This window comes from Balaenoptera musculus, chromosome 16 (genome assembly GCF_009873245.2).
Source record: "Balaenoptera musculus isolate JJ_BM4_2016_0621 chromosome 16, mBalMus1.pri.v3, whole genome shotgun sequence".
NCBI classification, from domain to species: domain Eukaryota; kingdom Metazoa; phylum Chordata; class Mammalia; order Artiodactyla; family Balaenopteridae; genus Balaenoptera; species Balaenoptera musculus.
In genome coordinates, this window is record NC_045800.1 from 31,571,168 (window position 1) to 31,586,259 (window position 15,092).

Sequence of the window (15,092 nt, forward strand, 5' to 3'; positions counted from 1 at the left end):
TTTCATCTCTAGCAGGTCCTCACGTGCCTCTTCTGGCAGGGCCAGTATACGTGGGCTTAAGAGATGAGTTCTGGAGTCACATGGACCTGGATCCAAATTCCTCACCAATACTTGTCAGCCATGTGCCTTTGGGCAAATCATGTATCTGTCCTCTGTCTCCCTCAGTTTCGTGATATGCGGGAGAAAGTTTATAATAATTCTACCCTTAGGGTTGTTTTGAGAATAAGAAGAAATAATATGTATAAAGCACTGAGATCCACCCTCGAAGAATTTACAGAGCATTGATAGAGTGAATCTGCTGAAGGTAGATGCTGAGCCCTCTTTCTCAGTCACCTCCCCACCCACCTCCAAGGTACTTGGCAGGATGCTCCCAGCTCCCTCGCCCACCGTCAGGCCCAGGTGAACTGTTAGGCTTGGTTCCTTCCTTAGCAGAGACCACAGTAAAGCTCTGCACCTGAGGCTTCAGGGAGGCCAACCGTGAGGCCCCACCTTCTGCTGACAGCCTCTCTCTCTTTCTGAGCCCCTGCCCGTCTTAAGGTTTATCTGCTCCCCTGGTTTGGGACCCACAGATCCTCCTTGATCACTGACTTCTGAGTCTTTCTTTAAGTGTAAGCTCATCCCATGCCTAGGCCTTGTTCCATGCCCCAACATTGCTTCCATTGCTTTGGAGGCAGCTGCCCTTCCTGTCTCGACCCTTTTCTGGTTTTCCTCCATTTTCACAATTCACAGCAGTGACGTGGGAATAGCTTATCCTCTCACATGGGGCTGTGACCTCAAAAGGAACAATAAACGCTACCTCCAGACAGGAGTGAGCCTGACACCTCCCCAGAAACTTAGCTTTCTGCTCTGTGCTTGACAATCTACAAGGCAACGACTCACTGAGACATACAGAGGAGGCCTCCCAAAATCTGGGGGGTGATTAAATGTATTGAATAAACAGAATAGCATGAGTGCCTGTTTGGGGCATTATTGACATAAATGAGGCTAAAAGGTACTTACAGTCCAGGAGTATTTACTTCACTTTACTCTGGAGTCACAAATGTATAAAATGCAGTGTTTCATTTCCCTGCCAATAGTTTTTATTAAGAACATACTGTATTCATATTAATCACTACTGTCTATTGAATTTAGTTGATTGGCAAATGCATTGTCTCCTTTAATCCTCACCCCAGTCCTTTGAGGTTGACAGTATTGTTCTCTCTCTTCAACAAAGGAGGAAAAGGGCCTAGAAAGGCCGAGTCATTGTGCCAAGGGTCCCACACTAGTCAGGGTGGAGGTAGGATTGGAACGTAGCTGATGCTAAAGCTGGGGAGCATTACCCTACTTTCTGGCACAGGGACGTGGAAAGATGCACTTCCAGTTTGCACTGAAGTTAATCTGGTTCACATTTGTCACATCATCTTTGTTTTCTAACTACAATCACTTCAACTGATGCATCTCCAGCGTTGCCCCCAAAAGGTTGCTCCTCCGTGTTGTCCATGACCTCTAAGAACCGTCCCATTTCCTCTTTCCACCATATCAGAACCAAATGCCAGACCTTGAGTCTCCAACACTCCACAGCTGTCACCTGGTCCACTCCTTGGGGCTCATCAGGAAACCAACACAGAGTGTCAGATAGCAGATTAGCTCTCTCGGGGTAGTGATGATGAAAATGAGGATTTTTGTGGGTTGATGCTGAAATAAGGATTGTGAAACACCAAAGTTTCTTACGAGGAAAAGTTGTGCAGGGGTTTCAGAGAAGCCACCTCTCTGGCTTCACAACCACCTGGAGGCAGAATGACAAAGGGGGCCTCTCTGACTTCAGGGCATTTCACCCAAGACCGTCTCTCCTCTTGGGCACAGGATGTAAAACTGAGGCGGGCACTTTGGAGCAGTGTGCTGTCAGGCACTTTGAAGCAGCCTAATGGAAGGAACAGGTGGAAGGAACAGGAAGGAACTAGTGGACCAAGTCCCCAAGGGACTTCTGACTACACACAAGCGCAAGAGCACCTTGGCTGCAGCCCTGTTTAGCCCATTTGAATTTCCATTTGGCTAATCAGCAAGGGTTATACCATTTGTTCCCATTTGAGGAACCACTAGGGTATAGTAGAAAGGTCAGAAGCCAGGATTGCAGACCCGTGAATAAGGCACTAGATTTTTCTGAGCTTTGGTTTTCTCATCTTTTGACCAGGGAACAGGAGACACTCTCAAGCAGTGGTGGAAAGGATGCCATGAGATAATGTATAGGCACATCCATAGCACCGTCCCTGACACGTAATAGGTACCCACGAGAAAGTTTTAAATTTGTATCCTCTGGGCACTGGACATTTAACAGGTGTCTCCTCTGTTCTTAGTGTTGGAGGAAGATACAAAGATTAAAACAAAGAACATAAAACAAAGAAAAAGACTAGGAGCCTGGCCTCAAGGGGCTTTCAGTGTGGTGGGAAATACAGACGTGCACACATAGTTGCAACCCTGATGCGTGTGAGGCTTTACTTTGCTGTCACAAGCCCACTCAAGGGCCTGACTCTACCCAGAGAGCCCGGCTGTGTCAGTGCGCCTGTGGGGTCCCACCTTCTCTTTCAGGAAACTGTGGACATGCTGAAGAGTCACATTAAAGAGGAACTGATGCAAGGGGAGGAGGCTGACGCTGTGTATGAGTCCATGGCCCACCTTTCCACAGACCTGCTCATGAAGTGCTCCCTCAACCCCGGCTGTGACGAGGACCTGTATGAGTCCATGGTGGCCTTTGTCCCAGCTGCCACCGAGGACCTCTGTAAGTAGCACAGCGCAGTTCTGCTTCCATCTTTCTGCTGAGAAATGCATTTCTTCCTTCTTCTGGGTGTGGGGAAATTCCCTTGCTTACCCCTGCCCCACTCCGGAGTGATGAAGATCCCATTTTACACAAAGTTAGACAGGTCATCATGTGCTGTGACAAGCAGAATCATTCTCCAAACTTCCTCTGCTATGACTGCTTTGTGACTGGAAAGTTTAAGCAAGGGCCTGGAAGTCAGAGTCGATGAAGGCGTTGCCTTGTGATCCAGAAGCGAAATCAGTGGCTTTTGACTCCGTCAGTTCCAACGGGCCTTTTTATAGCAAACATCTTGTAATGCCCCCGCTACTACCCTGACATGAGATACATATAATATAACCTACCTACATATGAAATTTTTAGAAATCAGATATATGTCCCAATTGAAATATAGAAGAGAACTCATAGGAGAGGAAATGCTCAGATGTGCCTCCATACAAGGACATAGTGCATTAGTCAGTTGCAGTCACCTACATTCAGAATCACTGCCAATGTCACAGCCTCAAGTGCTGACCGACATGTTTCTTGTATCAGTGACTTGGATACCGCCAGCAGCGCTGGCACCAATGCCTGGATTTTCCTAAATGGTGAATGATTCCTCACATTCTCTTCTCCATTTTCATAGTAATTGAATTCCTGGAAAATTTGGTGTATATCAAAACCATGCAGAAATACAAGTTGTATTTTATAAATGAAGCAGTTTAGCTTCTAGGCTCAGAAAATTATAAGCAGGGTTTTCTTGATAACCTGATTTTACTGGATGAATATATAATAAACTTATTTCCAAAATATCATATCTCCAGGATATGATTTTTTTGTAAATTGCTTAACAAATTTTGCCCAATTTTTTTAATCTTAATTCTTTTTAATAGCAAAAATAATACATTCTTCCAAAAATTGGAAACAAAAAAGAAATGTATAACTGAGTTATTAAAAGTTCATGACTCCACTCAACCAACCAATATAGCACTTGTAATAGTTTGGTGGGGATTTTTGCCCATATTTTTCCTTATACCTGCTGATATTAAATTTAAAAATATACACATACACATATATATATAAACAGATATGTACAAATATACACATATGTATAAATATGTATCATAAGCAGTTATTTTTTTAACCCATATGTGTATCTAGTGAAATATTTAGAAGTCATGAGGGACACAAAACAAGGCTGTCCCCCACACTGAAGTTTGTCTAGCATCTTTCTCCCTTCTGCTAAAGCCAATAGTGTCCCTGCATCATGGTGACAGCCCAAAATACCCTCATAGATTTTCCAAACACCCTCTAGAGGGCAGTGCCACTCCCCTTGAGAACTTGTCTAAATAAACATTGGCTTTCGATGCACATATCAGGGTTGAAGCAGGAGGACCACACAACCGGCCCTCGAAGGGCCTTCTTTATATGTTACCACCATTTGCTACGAGATGCTAAGAGCTCTGAAACACTGCCTACAACTTCTCCCTCCTTCCCTCTGGTCTAATTAATAGATTCAAGAAAGACAAGACAAATACCTATCAACGCATCCATCAGCTTTATTGATAGAGGAATTTCTGGAATGGGCTAGATTGAGTATTGCCAATTTTCAGCCTGAGGAGAAGACCGCGGGGACCTGGGCCCACAAGGAGTTGGGCCTGATTTTCCCATCCATGAACGGAAAAGCAGGCATTAAGAGGGTGCTTTGGAGCAGGAAATGTGGGCGGGTAAGGGGGCCAGAGGTGAACCCTGACACCAGCAGAGCCTTTGACACTGCAACCCTAACACCTGGAAGATGTGGTCCAGTGGTTGTTAGGTGCTTGCTAGTCAGATTGGCTGCTCCTCTGGGGGAGGAGAAGAAAGAGGGAAAGAGCGGTAGAAGCTCTCTCCCAGCACCTAACTGGAAGGACTTGAAGTACTTGTGGAAGCTCTTCCCGAATGAGCCGTGACCCAGCAGGAAGGTGAGGGGGGAAGGCGTCATCCTCACCATCCACACCCTCTACCTCACTGAATCCTCAAAGCAGCCATACAGGGGTGCTTTTATTAACCCGCGCTTTACAAATGAGGAAACTGAGGCACAGAGAGGTTAAGCAACTCCGCCAAAGTCTCACAGCTAATAAGTGATAGAATCCAGGTTTGAACCCAGGTCTCGCTGTCTTTAGGACCATATTCCTTATTCTGTGGCAGAAGTTTCCATCTAACACCACAAATTGTAGTCGTGGTTTCTTTTAGAAAAACCATCTAGCGGCTCCAGCCACGCTTCCTCTTTTTGCGGCCCAGGTGTTAGCTCACAAAACAGCCTCTGGCGCCCCCTACCCTTGCACATCCATCCGTCTCTCCATGTACCCAACAGGCATTCTGGAGCATCTGTGTTTCTGCTACTTGCCGCTCCTGCTCCTGGTTTTTGGTGAGACAACGGGGTGGAGGGAAGACACAGTCCTTTTCAGTCTGGAACAGAGACTCATTCACAAAAGAACATTTGGAGAAAAGCTGGTACCCCTCTGGGAAGCCAGAGACCATGCAGCATCATTTCTGCCCTGTGTCCCTACGGTGGGGCAGTTGAACAGTTGAAGGATCCCGCACTTTACTGGCAGTTGGTTTAGTGTTGACAGAGAGCCTTAACACCTGTTATCCCTCTGGGTGCTCCAACACAGGAAACCCCCCACCACAGCAGTGCAAAGCGGTAGGGAATGCTAACAGCAGCCATCCCACTACTCCTGTCTGCTGGGCCTCTCGCAGCAGGAGCACTGAGCCTCTCCAGCACTTCCCAAGGCGGTGGAGTGCTATGGAGCTTGCCTGGTTTGCGGCCAGTTGGCATCTTGTAAAGTTCCAGGGGGTGGGGATGGGGGGAATTCTGGTTGCCGTGGAGCTAGAAGGAGGCCACCAACAGGCAGGCTGTAGAATTCCGCTGTTTGGGGAATGGGCAGAGGAAACCCACCACAGTTTTCACTTGCCAGATCATATAAACTCTGAATTTTCTGAATCTAGATATGATTTATGTTTCTGTCTCTGTGGTTTAATCTTGAGAATGACCACTTACCTACTGGCCCAGAAGCAGCAGCAACTTGTACCTGGGGAGGAACCATTCATCTTACTACCAGTGACTCTCTAGGGGAGAAGGCAGTTTAGGTCATAAATAAGTAGGACAGACTGATAAATCTAAGATGCATATTTGTAACACCAGCCCGCACAATCATCTTCTGGCCCTTTCAAGTCAACACACTGCTTTCATCTCTGTGATCTCATCTGAGCGTCCTGGGGCTTGGTGGATAAAGTTATCTTCATTTTATAGAGGAGACCGCTAAGGCTCCAAGATTTAGTAACTTACTTAAGTCTAATCGAGGGAGAACTAGGTCAGGAATCTGGGTCTGCATATTCCCAGGGGTCAAGTCTGTCAGCTGCCCACTGAGCTAGAGGACCCTCCTGGCCTGCCCTTCTTCTAGGGCCAGAACTTGCCAGCCCTGGGACGGATACTTACAGGGGAGCTATTTCCTAAATCTAAATAACGGAGGTTATCAGTGCCCCACCTTTGTTACCATTCAACCTTAGAGGCTGAAAATAGGAAGGAAACTAGGCCATGTTTATTCACTAGCTGACTCACTCGCTCACTCATTCATTCATTCACTCACAGGACAAACATTATGGAGTGCAGGCTCTATGCCATCTCTTTACCACTGCTTTGGAGGTCATCTGATTGTGTTGGGACAAATCTGCCTCTTTCTGACTTGAGTTTTGGAAAGGGGATAGTAGTAATGAGGTCCCCAAAGGGAATCCAAACAACCACTAAGTAGGAAGATTGTCAGGGAAACTCCCAGTGTTGAATGAAGGGGCTGGGCAGCGATGTTGGGTTCTGATCCTGAGATTTTATGATCCTTCCCCTGAACTTGCGTGCGTGGGTGCGTGTGCACACGCGCGCATGCACACACACACACAGGCACACACACACTCCTCATACTGTCTTTAGTTTAGATATGCTGCCACCAGGTGGTAACTACGTCTTTGTTATCAGGCTTTCAACGTTGCTCCCAATTCTCTTGAGAATTTTGTGTTCAAACGCCCACAGATTTAAACCATCATTTTCCACACCGCACTATATAAGAAATAAATGTTCTTAGGGTAAGCTTCTGCAAACACTAACTAAAAATCACAGCACACCTCTCTTTAGGTGTCTTCACTATCTCCTGATTTTTTTCTCATTTACTTTGTTTGTTTCTATCCCTGCCTTCAGAGAATGATATGGTGGTCCTGGTGGTCCTTTGACTTAGGTAATACGTTTTGTGTGGAAAGCCTCACCCAGTGACTGGGCACTTTGATGAGGCTCTGGGTACTAAGGCCTCGGGAGCCATTTCTGGGAGGCCCTTGTCCAGCTGTTTCAAAGGTAATCCGCTTGTGGATTTAGTGCTGAGGTAATCCGCTTGTGGATTTAGTGCTGCTTGACAATCTCAGAGGTCTGTCTTTCTGCATCAGGAGAGAGGAGTAAAAGGAGAAAGATGCGATGTCTCGCTACTAGAAACTAAACACACACGTGTCACTCTAATCCATCCCAGAGGGCTGTTCTTCTTCTTGTGACTCTTGCGTTGAACGTTTCTTTTGCGCCCCTGCTCCCTCCACCTGGGTCTGTGGCTCAAGTTTGTGTGCAGTGGAGAGCCGACTAAGCCCCAGCTAACTTGCTGACTTCCCTTAGCAACCTCCTTGGTAACTGCCGTCTTTGTAACAGATCAGCTCCAGCAGTGTTTTCTTTACTGGAGCTCTCTGGTTACAGTCTCTGTGAGCGGGGTCCCCTCTGATCTGGGGGCATAACTGGGCCCAGTGAACAGCCTCATAGCCCAGCCATGTAAGGTCTGAGCCCACCTGAAGGACCATTTGTAAGTAAAATTAAGTTACTGGAACATGCTGCCTTCCCCATCTGCACACTTTTCTCTCAAGAGTCTTCCTTCCTGCAGCCGCGGAGTCTCTGCCATCCTCCTGCTATTCATCTTGGGAAGACCCTCGCTAGTAGAGCCAAGAAGTGCCTTAGAGGCAGTGGGGCTGGGTGCAAGGCATGAGGTCTTACCAGCAAGGAACTCCCTCTGAGGCAGGGTTGGCTGTTCCTGTCTTGTCTGGGGCTGAAACTGACCTGGTGAAGCAGAGGGATCCTCAAGGCACTTCCTGACTTCTGTAGCTTTTCCCTCCTCTAGATGTACAAGAATTGTGTTGTGGAGATAGGCACTTAGTGAAAGCATGCTGGATTGAATGTTTTTAAATTAATAAGATAAAATCCTCACCATCAGCAGCGACCTTGCTCCCCTCTGCACCTGCACAGCTGTGGGTCACACCTTCCTCGGGGCACGTCATACAGATCAGTTTGCACTCTGGTTATGTACATGCTTCTCTGCTTACCTGCTCCTACTTCAGTTAGGAAGCGTGTATCATCCACAGGCTGTACACAACAGATGCTCAATTATTTCTTGAATTTGAGAGTTACCAGAAAATAAGAAGTCATCCTAGATGTTGTGGTGTGGAATTGTTTGTTGACGTTCCAATGCAAGGACTTCACTTCCCCGATAGGTGGTAGTGAGATATCTGTTAGATGTCCCCGAAGGTGGGACATCTTTGGCCACTCCCAGCTGCCTTTTCTTTCTTGTCTCCATACATTTGCTTGTGCTGTTCCTGCTGCCTGAATTGCCCTTCTCTTTTCTCAGCTTGGGAAATGCCCAGATTCCTTAACAAAGCCCAAAGATCTCCATATCCATGTATTCATTTGCTTATTACTCATTAGTTTGTCCATTCTCACATTCATTCATTCAACAACATTTATCGACCCCCTTGAGTGTTTAAGTCACTGTGCCAGGTGATAAGGAGTCAGTAAATAAGCTGGCATGATCCCTGCCTTCCAGAGCTTCCCTTCTAGCGGGAGAGTTGGATATTAAACAAAGGTACTGCATAACTGAACATATAACTACAAACTGTGACAGTACGATTGAGGAAAAAGACACGGTGCCCTCGAGAGGGCAGCTAGTAGAGAATGGATCGGGGGAGGGGTGCCTGTGACTTAGCAAGTCATAGTACTCACTGCACCCCATCAGGAACTCGTCCCGTGGACTCATTCCTGCAGGACAGAGGGCCTGTGTGCTTACCAGGAGCACCGCACTAAGGTACTTGCTGTCTGCTAAGAAATCCACAAAACTTAGCATGCTGCTTCTCCTAACCCTTTCCTGCTTAGCTTCTTTTTCAATGTCATTCACTCCTTAGCACCTCTAATTTCAGACTGCCATTTCTCCTCTCTCTGTCTCTGTTTCTCTTTCTCTGTTTCTGTCTCTGTCTCTCCCCTCCCCCAACTCCCTCTTTCTTTGCGTCTCATTGTCTCGTTGTCTCTCTCCCTTTCTCTCCCTCTCCTTCCTCGCCCCCCCCACCTCTGCATGTGTGTGACTATCTCTTTCTCTCTGTCCCTGTCTCTTCCTCTCTGTCTCTGTCTATCTCTCTCCTTCCCCTCACTTCTCCATGAGGGTATGGGAAGGTTGGACTTTCTTATTGACATGGTCAATCACAGCAGTCCATTCCACCTGCGTGCAAATGGCACCAATCGGGTTTCAGGTTTTCTTCAAATGTTTTACCATGCTGATCCTTGTTCTAAGCCTTTTTTCTGGCCACAAAAGCACTTGCTGAAAAAAAATTCTTTTGGCCTGCTTTCAGGGTTTGAGAGCCTTTCCAGAAGAATAGTCTCTCAGTATCTGACATTTTACTGTATTACATACTCAGATTAGGTTTTCTGTTAAATTAACAACACATAATCTGGATGGAGTTTCCGCTGCAGCCGAGTGATCTAGATTTATGTCCCATGAGGAGTATCACACGAGCTTCTTTGAAAATTCGTTATTGCTCTTGACTCATTCCTTAATTGCTTGCCTGCCTGCCTTCTCTTCATCTGTTCAAGCTTCTTTCTTCCCAGGAATGGTTTCTTTGGGATTGACTCCCTTGAAAAAGTACAGTGTAACACTGCAGCTGGCTTTTCCCAGAAGGAGAGTGTGGCCCCAGAGTTTCCTTGTTATTGTTTTGGGGTTTTTTCCCAATGAAATGAAAGAACTTTGCACTTTTTCCTTAGACCAGCAGGTTTCAGCACATTTCAGTTTATTCTTACCTAAGTGGTGAAGGTTAAATGCTTAGAATCTGAAGTACAAACCCTGAGCATCCAGGGACACAGGGATCTGTTGCTGTGCTTTCCTTTTCAAAATGTCCTTTGTCTGGAAACGGACTCCCTTCACCTTCAGAATTTTCTATTTCAGTCGCTCATGTGTTACTGTGTGCCTGGGTTGTATGTACACATGGGTCGTCAAATTTACAGTTTGAGGGTTTTATCTCTCATTAACTCCAAACCACCAGGTACTTTTTCTTTTCTCTTCTTTATTATTACAAAAGTAGTATCTGCTACTACTGGGACTTACTGCCTACTATAGCTATGGCAAATAGTGTTTTAAAAGTAATTTCATGTGCCAGTGTCAGTTAGCTGGTGTTGAGTGCCTGGGGAGCTGTGTTCAGAAGGATTCTGAGGCCACAAAGAATGCTATGATTGAATAGGGATGTTTGCCTTGAGTACACAATAGGGACATGGAGGCCAATGTGTGTATCCACCGTTCCTGATCTAATTCAAAGATACTTATGTTGAACTCAGTATAAAAATAATCATTTTATTTAAAATATAAATGGAAAGAAAAGTATTTTTCTTCATTTAAGGCAGTGCACCTCCAGAGACTCAATAGAGGCCTGTGCCCACCTCAGGCCAGGGCTACTGAGTCCATATGTGGACATGACATGATGGACTTGCTTGAGTGCACCCTGGTCCCTGTGCCCACTCCCGTCGCGAGTCCCACATGGGAAGGAAATTCATGACAGGTTGACTGTGCTCACGTTTGGTCTTACCTGTGGTAGGCAGAATAATGCCCCTGAACCTATGAATATGCTAGATTACATAGCAAAGGGGAATGAAAGTTGCAGATGGAATTAAGGTTGCTAATCAGCTGGCCTTAAAATAATGGGAATATCCTGGATTATCAGGTTGGGCACAGTATAATCACAAGGGTCCTTAAAAGTAGAAGAAAGATGGGAATTTCCTGGCGATCCACTGGTTAGGACTCAGCACTTTCACTGCAGTGGTCTGGGTTCAATCCCTGGCCCTGGTTGTAAAGAAGGAATCAGGTTAGACCAGAGATGGCACCATGAGAAGGACTCAATTCAGCTGAGCTTTCTGCCCAACATTACTGGCTTTGAAGATGGAAGAAGAGGGCCTTGTGCTGAGGAGTGCAGGGCCTCCAGAAGCTGGAAAGGGCAAGAAGACCGAACCTTCCCTAGATCTCCCAGAAAGGAATGCAGTCCTGCTGAAACCTTGATTTAGCCCAGTGAGACCCATTTCAGACCTCTGAACTACAGAACTAGATGTTGTTTTAAGTCTCTAAGTTTGTGGTAATTTGTTACAGCAACAATAGAAAGCTAATAAACTGTATAGGTTGCCTCAATATAATGATAACCATTAATATTTAGTGCCTAGTACTGTTGCTAAACATTTTATAAGCATCGTCTCAATTGGTTCATACAGTCTTCCTATGAGGTAGGTACTGTTCTCCATACCCACTTTATAGATGGAGATATGAAAGCTTAGTGATATCAAGTAACTTGTCCAAGGACACAGAGCTACTAAGAATCAGAGCCAGGGCTTGAACCCAGGTCTGAAGGATATCAAAGTCCACGCTGGTAATCACCACCTCTGATTGTGATCTTGACCTGCTTTAATAATAAACATAATGGTAATAATAGTAATAATAGCAGCTAACATTCATTTAGCACTTCCTATGTGCTAGGCACAGTGCTTCTCATTTAATACTCATGACAAACCTATGAGATACGTACTATTATCATCACCATTTTACAGACATTATCGGCCAGTGTCCTGGACCTCTATTGCTTGCCTGGCCTTGACTGCTGCCTTTCTCTGACTTATGTTTGTCGCCTGAATGCAGACCATTCACTTGGCTCCAGCCCTTGTCAGGGCCTTTACGGCTGACTTCCAGGCCTTCTCATGTGTCTGCAGACCATCCTCCTCCTCCCTGTGTCCCTGCCTCCATCATGCTCTTCCAGCCAAGCCTCAGATCCTCTGGCTTTAGGCTCTGACCTTAATTAAGATCAGCCTCTACCTGTGATCCCGGCAGTATGAGGTGGGGCCAGAAGGGATTGAAGAGCTGCTAGAATTTCCCCTTGGTGCTCATTGCTGAGCCCTCTAATAAAAAATGTGATAGGGGGCTTCCCTGGTGGCGCAGTGGTTGAGAATCCGCCTGCCAATGCAGGGGACACGGGTTCGAGCCCTGGTCTGGGAAGATCCCACATGCCGCGGAGCAACTAAGCCCGTGAGCCACAACTACTGAGCCTGCGCGTCTGGAGCCTGTGCTCCGCAACGAGAGAGGCCGCGATAGTGAGAGGCCCGCGCACCGCGATGAAGAGTGGGCCCCGCTTGCCGCAACTAGAGAAAGCCCTCGCACAGAACCGAAGACCCAACACAGCCAAAAATAAATAAATAAATAATTAAAAAAAAAAAATGTGATAAGCCTCAGGAAAGCACAAGGTAACGGGCATGGGGCCTCCAAGTCAGGTCTGGACTGCAGCGGCAGAGCCTTGGCCAAGGAGGAAAGAAGCCTCCAGCTCTGTCCAGCCTGGACTTGGTGTTCAGGAGCCATCATTAAGACAATGCCTGGCAAGCCTTGTTTGTGAGTCAGGTGCCCACACATAATTCCATGGTGAAGATTTATCATTTGTTTTCTTACAATGCCCCCATGCTTTAAGTGTATTCAACATAAAAATATTGATTGGGTGTAATTCGTTACTAGGAAAGGTAATTTGAAAATATGTGTGGGTATTCAGATGTTAGAATTAACCCATAAGCATTTATTACTCTGAAGGAGGAGACTTGACTTCAAAGTTACTATTAAAAAGTATAAATTGAGTCCTCTTTTTAAAATTGTTCTCTACTTAGGACATTAGCGTGGGTGTAGAATTTAATAATAAAGATAACAGTGATAATAGCAGCTAACGTTCATTTAGCACTTCCTATGTGCTAAGCACTGTGCTTCTCATTTAATACTCATGACAAACCTATGATATAGGTACTATTATTATCACCATTTTACAGACAGGAAAACAGAACCTGAGAGGATGTAAACAACTTGGCCCAAGATAGTTGTGGGCAAAGAGTTAATGTAACAGCTCTCATTTCCCTTTCTGCAGGAGAATTTGACCTTTGTTGACTTCCACTCTGTTACCCTGGTAACCTGATAAGAGCCATATGTCAATTATGTCTCTAGGGAACATTGCCTATGATAAAAATGACCCCTAATTGGGGGTAAATTGCATCTGGAACTGGGAGGAGTTGTATGTAAACTATAAATACCTGAAAGGACACCATACTTCGGGCTTCCCTGAGGGCAATGTCTCTGGATGCCTCTTATGGGGACCCTGGAAGCTAATGCCTCAGGAGTTGCTAGTAAACTCGGGAGTTGAGAAATGCTGCTCCTTTGAGACACCATGGCAGCTTCTCCACCTGCCTGATATGGATCTTGTCTCCTTGCGTGAGAGTTGCTGGACTGGTGTAAAGACTGCCCTAGATGAGGAAGGCCACTTGGCACTGTCCTGCTGGTCTGTATCCTCCATCCTTCTGAGTAGACTGGCACCAGCATGGCCCACGGTCATCTTGTGAGTCCAAATGATCAGCTGGATCCAAAAAGTTGGATCTAAAAGTCAGTTGGACGGGTGGGTGTTGTAGTCCTACAGTCAGAAGTGGAAGAGTCAAAATTGGAAACTATGCATTCTGACCATAGTGCCCAAACCTCTCACCATCCTTCTAGGGTGCCTCAAGGAGGAGAAATAATTCTACTAATGTCTCAGGACTGATTTTTAGCAGATCCTAGTTTTTCTCCTTCCAAAATCATGCTCTTAACCACCAGTGAAGGCATGACCGTAGAGTAAAAAGATCTGTTTGTCACAGGTGGCTCATTTAGCCCTGCCTCGTTCATCGTACCCAGAGGTGCGTGGCTCACAGGAGTCCCTGGAAGGTGACTTGTGTAGTGTAGGTGGACAGGAAAGGGTCAGCATAGGTCATTCCCGGGGCTTATGCTTCTTTAGTTTTGCTGTTGCATTTCTTCCTCTCCTTTTCTCATCTCTTTCCCTCCTACCTGTTCTTCTTCTTTAAAAAAAAAAAAACTTTTTATTTTGAAATACTTTTAGATTTAGAGAAAAGTTGCAAAAATGCTACCCTTCCTGTATACCTTTCACCCAGATTTCCCTAGTATTAACATCTCAACATAACCAGAGTACAGTTACTAAAGCAGAGAAATTAACATTGGTGCAATTCCACTAACTAACCTCCAGACCTTGTTCAAAATTTCACTGGTTTTCCCCCTAATGTTCTTTTTCTGTTCGTAGGTAGGACTAGATGCTGATCCTAGGTAGGATCCTGCAGTGCATGCTGTTATTCTCCTTAGTCTCCTCCAATGTGTAACAGTTCCTCAGTCTTTCCTCATCTTGACACTTTGGAAGAACACCAATCAGTTATTTTGTAGCATGCCCTTTAGTTTGGGTTTGTCAGATGCTTTCTGTGATTGGACTGAGGTTATAAATTTGGGGCAAGAATGCCATAGCAATGATGTTGCATCCTCCTCAGTGCATTGTAGCAAAGGATCGTGATATTGACATGTCATTACTGGTGCTCATTCTTTTTTCTCTCTTTTCTTTTTAAAATTCTTTCTTTAACCCACATAAAATTCAGCACATTATGATAGGGTCATAGTACCAGGGAAAGAAGCCCGCATCCTTATTATAGAAGCGTGCCAGGTCCAGCCAGGGCTGCTCTTGCTGTTTCCATTTTTCTTCTACAATTTGTTTTTCCAACACTCTTTGTAGCTCCTTCAATTTTGCAGCTACATCTCAGATGTGGAAATCAGTTGTCTCAAACTGAACTTTGTTAGTGAAATAGCTAGGCCGTGCATGTCTCTTTTACCACTGTCAGTGGGGGTGGCCGATTGTGTGTGTGAGGTTTGCGCTCTGGTGTTGCCAGCCTGGGAGATCTGTTTATTGGTGATTGAAAACTGAAACTGTCCTGACGCTGCTCTGCCCTCACCAGGTTCTTAGAGATGCTGGAGCCTGAGGGGGCTGTGGTTTCCTGGAGGATGCAGCACTGGGCATGACAGAGCCCAACGATAGGCCCACAAAACTTCTCCCTCCCCTCATCTCTAGGGGTGTCTGATGCAAGCAAGTCTTTCCTTCGAGGTCTTTTCCTCTGTGTTTTATTGTTGTGTGAATGAAG

At 45.7% G+C, this 15,092-nt stretch overlaps 1 protein-coding gene across 6 annotated transcripts in view; it reads left to right on the forward strand.

Moving 5' to 3' along the window:
* PIK3AP1 (phosphoinositide-3-kinase adaptor protein 1) overlaps positions 1 to 15,092 on the forward strand; it is a 113,891-nt gene that overhangs the window by 59,214 nt on the left and 39,585 nt on the right. For all 6 annotated transcript variants that reach the window (XM_036829559.1, XM_036829562.1, XM_036829561.1 and 3 more), the window contains exon 8: positions 2,566 to 2,755. In XM_036829559.1, coding sequence (XP_036685454.1) covers positions 2,566 to 2,755 — 190 coding nt within the window. The remainder of the gene's footprint in view (positions 1 to 2,565; positions 2,756 to 15,092) is intronic.